The sequence below is a fragment of the Clupea harengus genome, chromosome 4 (assembly GCF_900700415.2).
Source record: "Clupea harengus chromosome 4, Ch_v2.0.2, whole genome shotgun sequence".
Taxonomy (NCBI): domain Eukaryota; kingdom Metazoa; phylum Chordata; class Actinopteri; order Clupeiformes; family Clupeidae; genus Clupea; species Clupea harengus.
This window is the reverse complement of record NC_045155.1, coordinates 18198339-18218119: the sequence shown is the minus strand read 5'-3', so window position 1 is coordinate 18218119 and position 19781 is coordinate 18198339. Positions and strand designations below refer to the sequence as shown.

The following is a 19781-nucleotide window of genomic DNA, read 5'->3' as shown; positions in this document are numbered from 1 at the left end:
CACACATATGTATACACATACACACACAAACACAGACACACATATGTACACACACACACACACACATATCTACACACACACACACACACACACACACACACACACACACACACACACACACACACACACACACACACACAGAAGGATGAGCCAAAGTATCCAGAGCAGTGGCTGAGAGAGAGTCAGAGTGGTAGGCACTAGGACCTGTTGGAGTTCCTCAGAGGAGGTGGAGGACTGGCTACTGGGACTCCTCTCCTCTAACTTTCAGAACAATCAATCTCCCCACAGAGAGTGGGAGCACAGCAGGCGTGAATGGCACTCAACCTGGATGGTCATCTTTGAAGGAGCCAGCAGCAGGACTTTGGGCTTTGGGCTTGCACGGATACACTTCTTGGACTAGTGGAAGGTGGAATATACTACCAAACGTTTGCCTGGGACTTGACTCACTCAAGAGTTGAAGAGAGACCTGAGGTAAGAGTGACTGATGATATCTTGCCCGTGGAATAGTTGTGCTGTGGGGGATAGTTGTCGTGGAGAGAGAAAGTTTACATACCTGTCAGCTGAGCAAATGTGTTTTTCAAATGTCAGCTTCCACGTTAGTCTTCTTAAACCTGTTGCCCATAGACAGTGCTGAAGAAAGTTCTTTCAGGGATCAAAACTTTTAAGTTTCACTTTTTTGGGGGGGACTTGTATCTGATGGCGTATAAAGAGGTTTCTGAAACAGTGAGAGGGTGTGAAGGGGAGAGAGTGAAAGGAACAGTGAGAGAACAGTCTCAAGTCCAGCCCGGGTGAGAAAGAGAGAGTAGGCAGTCGAGTAATTTACCGACTTTCACCTTAATTGTGCAACAGAGCCTACTGGTTGTGAAGTGCTTGCAGAGCTCTGGATATAGGAGGGTGGTGGTGTTTCTGGCTGGTTGGGGGTATTCTGTAGAGTTCAGTGGAACTTACTAGTCTACCTCTTCCTCCCCACCTCTCCCTTCTCCCCAAGGGAGAGCCCTCTGGGACATCAGGTTGCTTTTCTCCTTCTCTTTCTTTTTCTCTCTGTCTTTCTCTCTCTCTGTACATCTTACCATCAGCCTCCTCATGTTACACAACCAGCTAAGCTCTCTCTCTCTCTCTCTCTCAGCCGCAGTCTTGCTCCAAGCACAGACAGGGAACACGGTCAGTCTTTATCATTTTCATCTGGGCGGAGACAGTTGTTAGCGTGTCAGTCGGCTTCATAGCTGGTATTCACACCAGGGAATACTCCCCACGTATTGGAACAGAGGGTAAACATCAGCCCCAGCGAGTTAAAGGGGCTTTTATGAGGAAAGAAAAAACAACTAAATTCACTTCAGATTGCCACTAGGAATGGTGCCTAAGATGAATGGAAAAGGCTCCTGTTGGGAACGAGATATCAACCTTTTCTGGCATTCAAGCAACCTCTTTAGCAAAGTTCAACAAATACTAACAAAGTTCTAAAAAAATTCCCAAATAATGTTATAGTGTCTTTTTCCCCATCTGTTCACCTAAACAAATTAATAGTACTTTCCTCATAACTTTAGCAACATTGTGATAACTTACATACAGCTATGAGGTTACCACCTAAATTCTATATTTGACTGCAGGTGAAAGATGTAAATATTAGTTTTATATCAAGCCATTGAGGGTAGCCCTGCCAGAGCCTGAACATGCTGAAGTCATCAGGGCCAAACAGAACTCAAATGCACCCTTCATCCGCAGCAGATGGGCAGTGGCTCTTTTCCCCTTCATACAATGATCTCTGCAATTATTATTTATGAGCCAGCTTTGGTTTCCCATTGAGCCTGAATTAAAGCTTTCCCTTTGTAGTGCTCTGGTCACATCCCACATTGCTGCAGCACCACCTGTAACGCATCCGGCCCTGAACTGGCTCTGAGACGGCAGCTTAGCGCCAAAGCAGAGCCGGGGTCGGTTCCACTGTCAGCTGCTATCTGGGCACAATCGATGCTGGATGTGGTAATGAGTGTTAATGAGGTCTTCACCGGCACGTGTGGATTACAGCCAAACGCACCTCAGCCAACTCCACCTGGGTGCAGCGCTGGCTTCAGCGTGGTAATAGACAGAGTGACACAGATATCAGATGTCCCTTTCCATCCGCACTCAACTGTAAATGCAATGTACGCACAGAGAGAGAGAGAGAGAGAGAGAGAGAGAGAGAGAGAGAGGGAGGGAGAGAGAGACAATGAAAAATGTATGGGAAACAGTAGGAAATAATATTTTATGTCAAGCGCCTTTGAGAAAACTCCCTTTTGGGAAGAGCTGCCTTTGTGCTCGTCAAGAGGGGTGACCTGAGACAGAGGTCAAGGCTGTGAGAATCCATTGAGCCTTTCGGGCTGTCAACAGGGAGGGAAAGCCACAGTACTCTCCCTGGGATGATCATTGGATTACTGTCTGGGAAAAGCAGATGAAATACTACCAGACAAGTTACTTTTCTCTGGGATGTTTTTTTCCATGCCTGCCTATCTGCCTGCCTTGTGGGCAACAGAAGAATAAGAAGTCACTCTGCCAATTTACACTTTGGAATTTTCAGTCATGAGCTATTATGCACATTTGAAGACCGGTGTAAATATTTGTGTGATATTTTATTCTGTAACATCTCTCATCATACATCTTATCATGTCTTATTCGAGTATCCTAAATATATATATGTAAATGAAAAGATTTAGAAAAGTAAATGAATACTCTAACAAGATGAACTTGAGTAAGGGAACGTTTGTAAAGATGTTGAAATGGCCAGACATTCAAAAATGGACTCATCAATAGAGTCAACAACTTACCATAATTGGTCTTTTTTGAGTGCAAACACCTGCACGACTCGTAACATCACTATAAGAGTGTGAGCATTCAGAGAGCTGTTTATATAGTCGCTCAGCATCAAAAGATGTTTGGCTTCTTTCTGTTTTATCTTTTGTCATTTGTCAACAATGTATGCTTCATCCCCTGTTCATCTTCCCTCAATACCAAATCCCTGTGAAAATACCAATGCATCTCACCAGACTTTCTTAATCTTTGGTTTCATTCATCCTTTTGTACAAGCCTGCTTGGAAGCCCTCCACTTCACTCAGCCTGTGAACAGTATGTCTCATCACTATAAGATCTATTTCAACAGCCCAGGGGTGTCCTCTTCTTCCATAACATCACCAACGCCTGATTAATGGTTAATCATTTGGCCGCTTACGACTACTATCATAACAATCCTCAGACGAATGAGTGTTGACTCGGGTGTTTTTTTTTTTTGTAAGAACCAGCCGCAACCACAGAAACGGTGGTCTGAGCAAGCCTTCTGTTTTGCTGTCTCATGATGACATGTTCTGCATTGCTTGCCTATGGAGGGCCTATGCACAGACTTGTAGTTTCAGGGTAAGCAAACCTGTTGTGAGTCAGAGGACACAAAGTCTTTCTCTTTTTCTCTCTTTGTGTTAACTCAGACACAACAGGAAGAATATGGATCCAATCCTATAGAATCCACTGGGAAAAAAAATGTATAGGTAAAAACGACACTTCCATACATACATAGCAAAAAAGTAGTTCTGTGGGTACAATCCACAGTTAGTCTCTCTGTGTTTATGTGAGATGTTTTTTTGTGATTAATACATTTGTTATGTCTATAAATGTTTACACAGACAAGTTACGTACACCACAAGCCATTTTAGAGCCAAGTATATTGCACTGATGCTATCCAACTCGAGACCAGACTGTGTTTGGACTTTTTTCAAACTGGCCTTGGGCTCTAACCCAGAACACATTGGCCCAACAGTATTCTCCAGCAGATATTACATGATCAACTAATCTCTCTTTGAGACCGCTGCAGAGCCCACGCACCCCATGTCAACACAATATCCTCACAGCACACAAGGCGCTTTGTGTGAATCTTTGAACGCAAACATATGGTGAGGGTCTCTTTCTTTTCTTTGCAGAAGGAAAAACATGTAAAAACGCTTTTGTGGCTTAACCTTTTGCGCTTGCAGCCAGCCACACAACATTATGGACTCAATCCACCCAGGTCTAATTAGGTATCATTATGGGGGCATAAAACAGCCGAACTCTCTCTCAGACACACCTTTGAGATCAGGGCTATGCTGACACCCACGTCTTGACTGACTAAGCATCTCCATTAAACCCACTTTGAAGTCATGATGCCCTCCAAATCATTCTCTTCATTCACGTTTTCTCTCAGGACATACAGTCAGAATGCCACCACAGAGTCCATTGAGAAGCATTGAATGGGAGTTAAGCACCTAATGCAATATTGGAGCAAAAAATCCATTGAAAATCCCCCAGCATATTAACAAAAGATCAGAAATGAATTCACTGCAAGAATGCATCTCAAATGATTTTCAGATTCAGAGAACATACACCATGCATGTGTTATGGTGATGGCGAGGCTGGATAATGTGGTTAAGGTGAGGCTAATGGTAGTGTTGGCCACTGGTTTCAATTAGCTCGAAAGGCAAAAAGATCCAGGAGGAGAACGGGTGAGCTGGTGAAATGGTTGGAAGAAAATGCTCAATTGTGGGAGCAGTTCAGGAAGTTAGATATTTCTGAGTGAAAGTAAAAGGGGTCTGGTACCATTCCTCTCTCTCTCTGTCTGTCTGTCTCTCTCTCTCTCTCTCTCTCTCTCTCTCTCTCTCTCTCTCTCTCTCTCTCTCTCTCTCTGTCTCTCTCTCTCTCTCCTTCACTCTGTGCACAGTGTGCATTCCTGTCTACATGTCGCTCTCCAATTCCACTGTGAAGGATTACATTCTCACCAGCTAAAGGAAATGATGGCAGAGCTTTTGCCAAAAATGAACGGGCTTGTCATGAGAACTTTGTTCAATGTCAAGGTCGCCAAAAAGCAGTAGTCTGGAAAAGATGTTCACCAGGCACTCAAGGTCTCACCACCCACAAAGTATTTTGAGTGTGTGTGTGTCGGGGGGTGGTGGGGGGGTGGGTGGGTGGAGGAACCTCTAAAAGTACAATTCAGGCGTTCCAAAGCAGCCACTGGCATCCCGTTGGGTTATGTATCAGGGCTTGTAATGTGCATTGGGAGAGTTCGTTATGAGGACATTCAACACCGCCACACTTCTTCACAGAAATTCACAGGCTATTGAAGAGCAATGGCTCAATAGGGACAAGCAAGGGCTCTTTTAATTTCTTTTTTTTTTCTAGTTGAAAATCAAGATTTCTGGAAATGTTTAGCAAATGCTTTTTTTTCAATTCATACTTTTTTGAGAATATTTTTAGTCTCGTTAAACAGTTTTTTTTTTTTTTTTAGAGACCTTAGAACCTTTGACATTGCTGCAGTTCACTTAATGTGTTAAACGTGTTATGCCAAGTTCATTTCCTCAATGAGCGCAAATGGGTTTATAGTCTTTTTGATCTTTAAAATATTCTATATCACTGCATACAATATTGTTGGAACAGCAGTCATCAAAAATGGTGTATAACTATATATAATTGGCCATTTGGATTTTTAGGTCAAGTTGATTGTTCTGTGAGATGTGAGTTTTGTGGGATTGTTCTGTCACTCACCTTTAACTAAGTTACAGTTATTCATATATCTGGTAACAAAACAATCCATGTGAATATATATAAAGTGAATATATGGTATTTCAACAATTTTTTTTTTTTTTTACATTTTAGGGCCAGGCAATTCAAAAATGTTTGCTATTGGTTTTTGGCTTTGTTTATCATTGAGGACGTGATATGATGCGATTCATATAAAAACCCTCTATAAAAACATTTATAAGCACTGAACTGCACATTTGAAATCTTATATCAGTACAAGTCATTTTGTGAAGTAAATGGTGTTATATTGACAGGGAAAAAACATTAGCCACACACGGTATGAGAGAACTGTGTTTTATGCGAGGATGTTCAGGTCAATTCTTAATTTTGAATAACATTTAAAAGGCATCTCCAAAGTTTAAGTATTTATGTGTGATTTGATAATTTCTGCCACTCTTTCTCCTCACTCCACCCCAGATGTACCTGTAGATCAGTATGTTTATCTGCCTTTAGAGGATAGCTGATGTTAAATGATTATATCATGGTAGTGGTTTAATCAAACACTGTCATGAAGCTTCACTCCCAAGTTATGGATGGCTTGTATGACACATGTTCATGTGAGAAGTGAATATGACAAGTACTGTATTTAAAGTGATGAATGGCTTTGATTAAACAATATTCATTTTCTCACAAAAATAAATACATTAAATCACTGATGTTTTCCAAAGGAAATATAATCTGATCTAATTTAATCGGAAAATCAAAGAAAGGACCACCAACTTCCTGAGGTTATGATTGGGCTGACTAAAGTAGAATGGTTTTATTCGGTTATTTAACAGGAAGCTGAAGTTACACTCCCAAGTTATGGATGACACACGTTCATGTGAGAACCAAATATGACTATAAAGTCTATAAACATTAAATCATAAATAAATAATCTGTAATAAGGAATTAAATCACATATTGAATTTATCAGTTGAAAGGTGTCATCCCAATAGAGAACACTTCATCATCCTGACACATGAATGTTAGGTTGAAATCTCTTGTCATAAAAACCGATGTATCCAAACATTTATATATATAATATGTATATTCATATGTTTTGTGCATGTGTTATGGAGTTCTCCAACACAAGAATAAAAAATAAAAAAATATGAATATAAAGCTATTTACTAATTTGTTTTTAAAAGTCAATCAAATCATTAGATCAGGCAGAAAAACTGTCTGGGAAAATAAAAGGGAGAATTTAGCTACCATTACGTCAGCCTGCAGTGAGTTGCACATAAACCTGTTTTCCACACTGCAGCCATTACACATACATCCACAACTTTGCCTTTGTGGAAACTGATACAGTCTAACTGGACTGCTGATTTTTACTGGCATCCTGTCCGTTTCAAACCACTGAAATTATTTGTGTTCATTCCCACAGAAATCTACTTTTCCTGTCATCCTCTAATAGCTAATTCAAATGTTATTGTATGTTTGAAAACTGATATGTTCCAAGAGGCCATGCTTTCAATGAGGCATGTACTTTTGGCTGGTGTCCCTACAATAACGAGCCAGATATACTTGGTGATGTTTTTTTCTCAGTAAATGTAAATTTTACTTTACTACAAGGATTTGACTGTCTGTTTGTGTGATTGTGAGTGAGTGTGGAGATGGGTGAGTGTGTTTGTATTGATATGGATGTGTGTGTTAGTGGGTACATGTGTGCATGTGTGCGTAGGTGGGTGTGTTTGTATGGATATGGATGTGTGTGTTAGTGGGTACATGTGTGCATGTGTGCATGTGTGCGTGGGTGGGTGTGTTTAAAATGTTTTGTCCGTTTGCTTGTTTTTACTTGAGTGCCAGAAAATAAAGCCGATTCATGCAGCTGTGCTAACGGTTGAAGTGAAGTGGAGAAGATCCTTCTATTATGTTATCTTTATGATGCACTTCAGTATTGTCTAAGAACACATCAAGATTGTCCTTGCAAGACCTATAATTGTAACCCGCACTGCACTCTCCTGCTCTGATGAAGGCCCTATTGCACTGGCAAGCAAATCACTGATGTTTTCCAAAGGAAAAATAATCTGATCTCATTTAATCGGATAATCAAACAAAGGACAACCAACTTCCTGAGGTTATGATTGGGGTTACTAAAGTGCAATGTTTTATTAGTTTATTTATTAATAGTTGAGGTTAGAAAATATCGTTTCATGACACTATTTTGCAGTTACACTTATATGAAGACAACTATCTCTCAGGTTTACATTCTACAAACATGTATCATGATATACACATTACACATATCATGATATACACATTATGCAAAGAGCAGATCTGTTTTAACTATAATGAATTAATGAACTGCACTATTTCCGGAATTTTTGCAGAATTGATTTGATCAGGGATTACTTGTGCAATGTCCACTCCGGTACCAGGAACCTGGAATAAGATTGATTATCCTCTACGGACCCAGGGAGAGCACCTGGCCAAGACAAGGAATGGACAGTCTGTTGCCTACCATCTGCTTTCATTGTTAAGCAAACATCTCAATGATATTAGCAGTCAACTCATCCAGGAAGCTGTCCTTAGCTTTTGAAAATGTTAGACCAGGAGGAGTAGGGGAAAAAAAATCTTGAGAAAGTACATGCCAGTAGTGCTTGGAGCCGTGTGATAGAATGATTCATGGGCAACAAAAAGAATACAACAGAATCCAAATTTGTGTGATCAGGGACCTCATTTATAAAGGTTGCTACACTCAAAAAGGTTGTGTAAACGGGGGTGAAATGTGCATATTTTAGAAAATTCTTTGTGGGAAAAGATGCGCATTTCTACGCATGCAAAGTTATTTAAACACGCAAATCAGCGACACCCAATGGTGAGATCATGAAATAAAGCTCACTCCCAGATTAAACATAAGCAGATAAAATATCACCACATATCACTACATTTCATAATGCCTGCCTATAGGCCTACATCTAACTGTGGATATTTATCTCTACTCAAATATCTTATAAGGTGAGTATGAGTATGAGTATGAGTATGAGTATGAGTATGTGTATGAATATGAGTATGAGTATGTGTATGAGTATGAGTATAGGAAAAATAGAAACCCCTGCATCCTGCACTTGCCCCAAACCACCTATCCACTAGTCTATTAATGGTTTTATAAGGTCATACTGATGTCAAACCACCTATCCACTAGTCTATTCATGGTTTTATAAGGTCATATGAATAGTGCTAATGGTGACTTGTGCCATGTGAAATAGTGCACAATAATGTGAAGAAGTTTTTTTTACCATTAAAATGTACTCCTTTCAAGCACAGAGAGCGGACACTTTTTTAGTAAGTTAATTTAATACAGAACACATTTCACTCAGTACATTTTTTATTTGGTGTATTTTCTCATGTTAGACTTCACTTCACTCCACAAACTTAGACTTCTTTTTGCAAGCTGAGGTCTCCATCTTTCCCTCAAATATTATCCAATAATGCCTCATTATTCAAGCATATTCAAGAATCATTTTACATTGACCATGTATGGATGACTGTGGGAAGACACTAGGAGGAGTATGGCGCTCGTGCACGCACGCACAATGACTGCATGTAGGTGTGTGCCGTATGGTTTTAGAAATCAGAATATTTCCTTGCGTACGAAGAGCCTAAGGTCTGTACACAAACAATGTTTTTCGGATGGAATTTTATAATGAGGCCCCAGGACACCGTTTAGGTTGGACCACTGTGAATAGGTCCATGTTGGAGGTCCTGGAACTGCAGCAAAATCAGCCTCCTTGGTCCAGAGCCCAGGGAACACAAAAAGCCTGACTCGTGGCTTTTAGTAAGAGACAGCAACATGACTACATGTTTAGTAAGAGACAGCAACATGACTACATGTTATTTGTGTTACAGCTAAGCATTTTTCCAAACTCTATTTAAGCAAAGATTATGTCATGACAAGAGCTTCGTTCCGATCAGTTGACCTCTGTAATATGGGTTGATTGTTACTTTATACTCATGTTATGTATCATAGTTTCCAATCTTGTCATCCCTTAAAAAGAAAATTGGCACGGCACAATAATGGAAATGGTTAACTTGGAGGAGGCCCATAGTGCAATTACTTTGCTGGGCAATGCTGCTGCGCGATGCTATTGTGTACTGATAGGGACAGATTTCTAGTATTTGAGCTCAGTATTTGAGTCTAGTAATCATTTCCTAACAACAACAGCATTTTGTGATTAGGATTAGACACTAATGTGATTGGGGGAAATAGTTGTTCCCTCTCATTTAGCCTATCCAAGTAGCATTTCATCGATCCAAACCTGACTGAGCTTTGAACCCTCATCAGACAGTCTGCTTTGGAAAGTGAAAACATATTGCCCGTGAAAAAGTCCAGCTTTGCATTACATCAGATTCATAATTAACGTCAGTTATCTCCTGAGATTTCCTCCACTGATTGCTAGCACCGCCAGCATGCATCAATGAGAAGGAGATGATGCAGTAATGGGGATATTTCACTTCAAATATATTCTATAATACTCTTCAACTCTTCAACTCTTGCTATAAAAATCTGTAACTGAATGTTGCTGATAGCATTTGTTTGGTGTAGTTATGGTCTAGATCAACACCACCAAAATAGAGATATATCATCAAATAATCTGCAGGACTTTAGATAGCTGGACATTTTTTTGTATGGTAGCTCCGGCACAAAGCCTGTCTGTTTACAGTAAGTTTGTCCATGACCTAAGAGAACTTCACATCTGCATTGTACTTCATTGCCAATATCAGTCAAACCTAAGTTGATGTACTGGGTGGTTCAGATGTTTAATAATCCAAAAAACACAGTAATGTTAGATACTGTAAGTAAATAAGTGAGGTCAACAAAAGAAGATTAGAGATTTCCTAAGAAGTGAACTTCCACACATTCATATTCGTTTGCACATGACCTCACTCAGAAGAACTCACTCACTGAAAGTGATTTATCAGTTGTGTTCGCTGCACGCATTCAAGCCGTAATGTACAGCGCAAGAAATTGAAATGTCACGGGGGCACTTTAGTCCCATATGGAGGAGCCGGAAGAATCGCCAGCTTCAGTCCTCTCAAATGTCAAATGTAAACTGCATATGCAGGATAACTCATCTGATTCATTGTCATTGAGACTCCAGACATACGCGCCACTGTTAGGGACATGTCCGGGCGCTCCGTCTTGACTTGACAGACGGGAAGTTAGCAAGGAACCCCTTTGATCGGGGTCCTGTGCAGAACTTCTTCTGGCGTGGCGAATCCAAAAGGCGACGCTCGGAGCATTGTGTCATGCATGACATGTTCGTAAATGTCTGCAGGGGCGTTCATAACCCCGCTCCGGACAGGGGGGGTTCAAGCGCGACCCGTCCCCCGTTCCCAAAAACACAATGAGAAACTTATCTTATTACGCTGCTGGATGAGAGTGCCTATTGTCTGCTGCAGTACAGTAGTTGTACAGCTCCACAGAGCAGCTCTGTTGTGTGAGCGGGTCCCTGTGGCCGGACACGGTCAACTAATTACTCCCGATGAGTGGGGCGAAGAGCAGGACAGTGAGTGTGCAGTGTGCTCAGGCTCTGCTGCCGGGTTTTCCCCCAAGCAAGGAGAGAGAGCGATGTGATCTATCTCTCTCATTCCCTCTCTTTTTATCTATCTAACTCTCTGTTTCTCTCTCTCTCTCTGTGTGTCTGCCTGTTCGCCTCACTCTCCTTTCTCTTTTTCTCTTTCTCTATTTCTCTGCCTCTCTTTTATATCCATCAGTCCTTCCCTGTCTGTCCTCTGTCTCCCTTTCTCTGTCTACCTCACTGTCTCAATCTCCGTCTCTCATTCCCTCTCCCTTTCTCTCTCTCTCTGGCTCTCTATCACCTGGCGATAAGGAAGTAGCCATCCATCTCTTACAAGGCTTCATAATCTCCCTCCCTCTGTCAACACCAGTGAAGAGGTGTGTACTTTTGCAAAAGACACCGTTGACATATGGAGCCAAAACAACAGACTGCTGTTGCCATTGGAAAACACATCATGACAGCTATGCAGGAGCCGAGGCCAGGTGACTGTCGTTTCCTTTAGGAAATGGAACATGATTCATCTAAGGCTAACCAGACTGTATACATAGTGTGGACATTGCTGATCACAAATGCAAACACAGATACACAACACACACATACGCGTGCATGCACACACACACACGCGCACACACACACGCGCACACACACACGCGCACGCGCACACACAAAGGCAAGCACTGATGCATAGCTTTCCTTATGTCATCACATTCATTAAAAACCCACTCTGCAGACAGTGTAATTCACATACAACCTTTCAATTTTGGAAGTTCCTTAGTTCTGCGTGTTTCCTGTTCCTTAGGAATAACTGTAGCTGTGTATTTACTGTGTACTGCAAATAGAGGGAGTAAACATGGACCATGTGGATCAGTAGATTATCATTTTCCTCCCAAGAATGCATGATTTTAAAGCTATGGAGGGCACCTCTGCAAACATCCCATAAAACGTATTCTTCTTCACTGACTTTTTATTTTTTAGAAATCCACATGAAGAAGTAATAAATGGAGATATACAAATCTGAGTATTCCTTGTGTGTTTAAATTTGACATACTTGGATGGATACGTCTTGTGTTATGAAAGCGATGATCAAAATCAGCATTTATTACTGGGCATGAAATCCCTGAGCTTAACTTAATTTAGCGCTGATGATCATATTTGTCAACGCATCAAATCTGTGACTAACCAGCAGATATCCTACAGACTTTACACCTGTGTGTTGTGTCAAGGTGAGCTTAAAACATGGGAACTGAGAGAATTGGGTGGTCTCGATGACAGGAAGCATAAACACTGATGAAACTGGATAAGAGTGCTAGCCACAACACCGCCCGCTTGCCGTACCCATGTTTTCCTTAGCACATATAAAGGGAAACACTGTGACGTTTTGGTCCAAAGATATTTAAACCCAGGTGTGGGTTTGGAGACGGGGGGGGCTAGGTTGACAGGGTTTTCACATCTAAAAAACACTGAAAACTTTCTCCTTCAGGCTCCATCCCCCACCTATGACTTCCTGGCATTGGAACAGGCAAATACCAAGCACTGGCAATACTTTTAGTCAAAACCTGTTCCACTCAACCTCTCTGACCTTAAGTGTTCATGTTGGGCAGTGTTTACACAGGCGACCCAGTAGAGCGCATAGACCACATATTTTTAGCATTAAAATACAAAGCACACTCCAGGCAATGTAAATAGCGGGTCGCCTTCGTCATCCTGTATTAATCAAGTGAGTGTGTGTTTATATCTGGTGCACATGTGAAAAGGGGCTCAGCAGCACTGCAGCTCTGGATAGACATTGACCACATCACATCTGAGAGGGGTGGGCTCAGGTCCTTCCCTGACTGGGCCATGTCTGTGGGCAGGGCAGGCAGGCAGGCAGGCAGGCAGGCAGGCAGGCAGGCAGGCAGGCAGGGCAGGCAGGCAGGGCAGGCAGGCAGGCAGGCAGGCAGGCAGGCAGGCAGGCAGGCAGGCAGGCAGGCAGGGCAGGCAGGGCAGGCAGGCAGGCAGGCAGGCAGGCAGGCAGGCAGGCAGGCAGGCAGGCAGGCAGGCAGGCAGGCAGGCAGGCAGGCAGGCAGCCTCATGGTCCATCTCAGGCTCAGGCCTGGGCTCTGGTTCTGGCAGATTGCTGAGGCGTTTGATTGCAGTATACCTGCTGATCCAGCAGCACTTACTGTAACCCTTAATCAAAGCAGCATGGGGCCCCTCCAGGGTTTGGGTTGATGTTAAACTCTTTGGCAGAAAGCAAAGTGCAAATGTCAGGGGAAAAATCATATGTGTTACATTACAGAAACACTTGGCTCTTAACCTGGCTTTGAACACTGGCCAGGTCTGTTGGTATATCATCTTCATGCAAGTTTTTAAAAAGCGCCTAAAATATGATGACTCTACACAAACAAAGAAAATACTGAAATGCAAGAAATATAAACAACAAACTTTATGGTTGAACATTTGGTTATTCAATTGAATGGTCAACAGTAACATGTAGTTACAGAAGCAGTTATAAAACTATTCAAGAACCTATGAGGAGAGTGTGTAGACTATTCACAAAGAAAGTTTTTTTTTTTTACAAGCACTTGAGGTAAAGTTTGAAATGGAATTTTTTTGTAAAAACGAAAGTGATAAATAGCTAGCAGTGCTCAGACTTTGGGAGGATTTAGGCTGTGACTATGAGCATGACTTAAGACTCTTGAGAGAGAAGAAGGCATTTTTCTCTCCAGAGGGATTCTCTGTCATCTCAGATCACCTTAGTCTTTCCCAACTCTCAGTGATAAACAAGACATAGTGTAGGATCCTCATAGCAGTAAAAAAAAAAACTGCTATCACAAGGCAGTAAACTAAGAAAGTAGCTCTGCAAAAAGCATTAGAATGACATATCTTTTCAGCCAGTGAGAATGGGTGGTAGAATCACGGTAGAAACATTACACGGGTAATAGACATCTAAATACTGAACCTGACCACTGGGTTGTGCGAATAGGAATTCTTTCCTCATGTTTCTCAAAACCATCATGTCATGATGTGTAACACTACATGAAAAGTGAAGCCTGTGGTGGTGACTCTCACTCTCTATCTCCTTTCGAGCTTCCTTTCGATATGCATCTACTGTTATGTGAAGACTGAACATGTTATCCAGCGATGAGTGTACAACCACATGAAGCGCGTTTCTTGGAGAAACCATGTCAGCAAGACTCTCAAAAGTGCAGTAAATATGTGGACTATAAAGACAAAAAGAAAGAAATCAAATAAATGATATATTTTAACACAAACAAATAAATGCCTTTTGTATCATGAGGGCTGGAATCATTATTTAGTTTGCAGAGAGCCTGCCAAATGGACGGCACTATGAATGTGATTCTAGATTCACCCTTACTATATTAAGGATGTCTTTCCCACCACAGAGGATTCATTCAGCTAGAACCATATAGAAGCACCAGTATTTTATCATTTTCTTGCTTCAGATGACAATAGGTACGACCATGACTAAACTTGAGGTATGCAAGGAATTCTGGCCAATATTGCCCTCTATTGGCAGTCTCTTCTTTTATCCTCCTATGTGTACAACAATCCCATCCATTAAATGATCCAGTAGTAGAACACCCACACCAAGAGCATCTCAGTCCTCATGAGTCTGGGACAGATCACCAACACAAGACCACATGAGGGAAAACTTTATTCTGTCATTCCATTCAAGAGAGAAGGAAAAAATGGTTGTGTGGCCTACATTCTCAAGCACCTACATTTGAACTGTGGGAGGTGTTTGTGTTATTCACCTAGCATAAGTAAGCTCACCAAAGATACCTTAGCGCATATTAACTTCGGGGGATTTCCCATCAGCGTGAAGCCACAGGCCCTCTGCAGCACATACTGTACCTTGCCCTGGGCGGTTGTTCAGCGCGCTGCTTTCATCTCCCCAAAGGCAGGTAGTCATGAATAGGGCCCGGCTTTCGTTGAGGAGGTGAGCGGCGTGCACTTTGACATTTAAAACCCACCGGTGGCCCAGCGATAACGCTGACCCTCAGGCCTGAGCCTCTTCAAAGGGGGGAATGGGGAGAGGGGGTCGGGGGACGGAGGGGAGGACATGGCTTGGGTTACTCGCAGTGCTGCGATTGTGTGTGAAGTTTACCATATGAATACGGCACAGGTCTTTCGGGGAACCGTTTGGGGACCGGCCCATGGCGTCTTTGTGTCACTTGGGGTTGGCTGTCAGTCTTGGCAGATGGCATTCAGTGAACTGGGTCCATTAGAACTAATGAGGTCAGGGTCACTGGCTGTGGGTGGCCAGGATTGTGCTACTGGCAATATTTCAAGCCAGGGTCCCCATATTTTTTACTGTGTCTGTGAGAGGCTACGGCAATGGCTATGAATTATAAAAGTCTCGGGAGGGTGAGGAAGACCTTCTTTATCTGGAGGGAGCCTCTGTTCCCCCATAACTTTGTCCAAGGGCTTTAAGTCATGAATGGATGAAGAAGCAATGCATGTGTTCTCCCAGGAGACGTAAGGAATGATAGAAAGAGGGTCATAAACTTGCAGGAGGCTACCCAAAATGCTACAGAGAGGACCATGGACATTTTTGGTCTAACACAAGAGGAGACTAAACTGGGTGGATGATGTATGGTAGGGTGAGGTTAACATGAATGCCTCTGGTCCCCTTAGAGCCCATTCTCATCACGGATATCATGCTAAAGTCTTAAACGCTTTAAGATGTCTTAGATATGTTCCCAGGCATTGAATGGGAGATTCAGAAGATTTAACCATTATGACTGAAGGTCAGAGTGCAGGCCTCTTTAGTCTCTTTAAGTCCCACTCTATTCTTCCGTCGTCCAATGTGTTTCTGCTTAACTTCCACACTCATTTCAAGTTTTCTAGATTTGTGTCTAAATTTGAAGTTCCTCTCCTGGAAGTAATTAAACCCCTACAAACTAATCTCTGTTCCTCAAAATTACATATTTAGAAGTTGTTTTTATATGAAATCCCTTTGTGGCGTTAAAATGTCTTGGATCGAACTCTACACCTTTGCCTCATTTAGTATTCTCAGAGCTATAAATGTGCAAATGAGCTCCACCTGGCTTTTCCTCTGATATAAGTATGAAACCCAGACTGTCTGATTTCGTTTCTGGAAGTTCCTCGTTCAGTTGCAAGGTGGAAACACTCATCCGTGGCGCTGACCGCTTTTTTCACTCATGCTTGATTCACTCGTTTCGTATAAAAAAAAAACACCATATGGACATGTTCGCAAAGTTAAAAACTTGATTTTCACTGAAGGGGGTCTAAGGCCCTCTGGCAGCCAATCTATTGCTTGATTTAGACTCTTTTAGCCTTTCGTGGCTATGCCCCTTTGAGGTTTAAGCAATCCCTCTGTCTTTGACTGCCAGCTTAAGAGATGTAATATGTTGTGTCAGTAGTGCTTTTGTTCAGAAAGGGTAGTTACTGGGTTTGTGGACAATTCCATTTTGATTCCAGAAGTACTTCTGTATGCCTGCAGTGAATGTCTCTGGTGTGAAAGGATAAAACAGTTTGTAGCCTATGGAAATAAACAAGGAATTTCACGGACAATAGCATATGGTAAATGGGGTGACAGTTACTGTTATATGTACAGTATCTATGTCAGGATATTGTATGGTGGATGTTTATAATCTAACTCATCTGTCTGTTATAGGCTGCGTTGCACGGCCAAACAAGTATGTGTACTAGCTACTATAGGTATCCTCCTGTTTGCTTCAAACCATACTTATGGCCAGTCAGTTTTCAGGTCAGGTTTTACTCCACAGTCCATGGGGTTTTTTGATCAAATACCCACAAAAGTATTGCATCATTTGAGCTGTGCTTCAAAGTTCAATTAGATTAATAAAAAATTGCCTCAAAACTTCTAAAGAAAGAATTGAATCATTCTTATTCTCATGTGCAGACATCAGTGAGATTGAGGCAGCCAGTGTAGAGGTGCCAATTCCAATTTACTGTAACTCCCTAAAGACATTTGTTTGTTTTTATTGAGACAGTAATGCTACTCACGAGAGATTCAGGGGAAAGATTTTATCAGTCGTTTTCAAGAGGAACATTTCCTCCCGTATTTGAGAACAGCTCTGATCCTGCCTAGTCTCTGACTGAGTTTGACTGTGACTGACTGATCACCACCATTTCAACAGTTTTCAGTTGGTGACTCAGCCAAAGTTTTTCAGTTTGAATATTGTCATCATAGTATTAGATTACTGAACGGTTTTTCAACACATATGACTTCTATTTTCAGTCTGATTCTGACTTTGATATTTGCTTGTTCCTGTAATTTTTCCAGTAGATTCCACTGAACTGGCATACAAGCTACAACTGCCACTGGAACCAATTATGAACTATATGCCGCCACTGAAATATTCTTCTGGTGTGTTAAATATATACATTTGAAAATGTGTGTGTGTGTGTGTGTGTGTGTGTACAGGGTAACGCGTGGAGGAGCAGGGGCAGTCCTGATGGCTGGTGCTTGGGGAGCCGCCTGTGCCGGACACTGGCTCTAGGAGCCCCTCAGGAGACATTCACCTGGAGACTTTTCACAGGTGCTCCTTCAAAATATGCATCACTCCGCCACTAGTGCACCACACACTGCCCTCAGGAGGGCACTTCTAATGCCAGACACAGTTTGTAAATGCTTGTAGGGTTGACCATTAGCGTGTCCAAACAAGCTGTTTTCATTTAATTTGTCCCCACTTCAATGTCCAGCAAAAGGTTGCACTTTTAATTTTAGAGTGGTTTATCCATCCAGATCTACATTGTATGCCTCTGACAGGCTGAATGAAACGTCACTCTGATCCTGATCCTCTAATTATGAGCTTGATCCTGATCTAATCCTGACCCTGATCTAATCCTAAATTTGATCTTGCTTTTGACCCTGACTCTGATCGTTCCCAGGACGTGTGCCCATGAGGTCGTCGACACTGGTCCTGCTCTTCCTGATCAGCGTCCAGGCTGCACTGAACATGGGAGAGGACGCCCCGGCGCCGCCGACGCACCACCCGCACCACCACCATCACCCCCAGCAGCAGCAGCAGCACCAGCGGCGCAAGACGGCCCAACAGTCGCAGTCCCAGTCGCGCTCACAGTCACGGCCCCTGGGCCGGCGCCGATCCCGGGATGCCCAGGCTGACCTCATCCCCACCGTGGACACCAAACTCTTCAACAAGCGGCGTTACCGTTCGCCCCGCGTGATATTCAGTGATGTGGTGCCACCGGACAACGAGCCAGTGGGGCTGGTCGCAGGCCGGGAGCAGGGGCAGGGGTGGGACCAGGGCCCCCGCGTGCGGCGGCAGGCAGAGCAGTTATTGCACCGCGGCGAGTACTCGGTGTGCGACAGCGTGAACCACTGGGTGGGCAACATGACCCACGCCACGGACATGGCGGGTCACGAGGTGACGGTGCTGCCGGACGTTCGCATTGACAACGTGGTGAAGAAGCAGCTCTTTTACGAGACCACGTGCCGATTCGCCACCAAACCCAGTGGCGGGGGAGGTGGGGCAGGAGGCAAAGGAGGCGGAGGCGGGGGCGGAGGCGGAGGAGGTGGAGGCGGAGGCAAATGGGGGAACGGCAGCAGAGGCGGGGGCAAGTCGGGCTCCTCATCGTCAGGCTGCCGGGGCATCGACAGCCGCCATTGGAACTCCTACTGCACCAACACGCACACATACGTGCGCGCACTCACCATCTTCAAGAAGCAGATCACCTGGCGATTCATACGCATCAACGCCGCCTGCGTGTGCGTCCTCAGCCGCAAGACGTGGAGAGGCTGAGATCAGGACAGCCGGCCCCCGCTGCTGCAGCCTCCCCAGGACCTTTTCCCCACCCCCCTCCACTACTCACACACCTATCGATCACCACAGCTTTACTGCCAATCATCTGGCCAGGACCTATCCCATCAAGCCACATATGCCCGTCCTCCAAGGCCCCACCCCACACCCTACCTCACGCTGTAAATTATTGGTCGTTTTAAGTTATAAGGACTGCATGTCATATTTATATAGTTTATACAGTCAAAATATAAATATAAATATATATATATATGTGTGTGTATATACAGTATGCTTAAAAGAAATCCCGCTTTTTTTGTTGTGTTGTTGTTGATGTTGATGCTGTTATTTATTAAACACCTGAGTATGTGTATTAGGTAACCTCCTTATGTCTGTTTTCTAAAGCAACGTTACTTTTCTGGATAAATTGTAACTTGAAGGGTCCGATGAAGCATTTCCATGATGATGTGACAGAGTTGAAGTCCGTCAGTGTGACTCAGTTATAAAGAGTTACAGCAGTCCATTTAGGCCTTCTCAGTCAGTTATCCCTTTATGTGGGTCTCTGTGACCACAAATTAAAACAGTGAGCCATTTTGGGCACTAGGCACAGGATCCCATGACTCAGAGAGGACCATTCAAGCCAAAATCCCATCAGCTGAGACATAAAAGGTGAAAACGAGGCCATTAAGTCGAGTTATATGTCGCACTATGCCATATATTTGTCTATTGTAGAGGAGAGGAGAGAACAACATATGGTGGAACTCCTTGTTTCTAGAAATCAATCGATTCTGGGCCTGGATAAAAAATGAGAGCACTTTTCTTTCATGCTGCTTTCAAAAACCACAAAAGTGCCAAGGTGGAACATATTGAAGGGGTGTGCCTATAAAGGGACTTGCTGAAATCCCTTCCAGTCGTTTATCTCCAAACCACATTCCACAGATCAAAACAAACC

General features: G+C 43.1%; 1 protein-coding gene across 1 annotated transcript; it reads left to right on the top strand.

Annotated features, from left to right (window-relative positions):
- Positions 1–299: 299 nt before the first annotated feature.
- Positions 300–19265, top strand: ngfa (nerve growth factor a (beta polypeptide)). Its single transcript, XM_031566542.2, has 3 exons — positions 300–471; positions 17494–17608; positions 17961–19265. Exon 3 carries the CDS (start codon positions 17972–17974, stop codon positions 18830–18832), a length of 861 nt encoding a protein of 286 aa, XP_031422402.1. The 5' UTR covers positions 300–471; positions 17494–17608; positions 17961–17971; the 3' UTR covers positions 18833–19265.
- Positions 19266–19781: the final 516 nt, after the last annotated feature.

Excerpts from the sequence above, each read along its gene's own strand:
- ngfa (XM_031566542.2), top strand. The coding sequence starts at position 17,972 with ATGAGGTCGTCGACACTGGTCCTGCTCTTCCTGATCAGCGTCCAGGCT.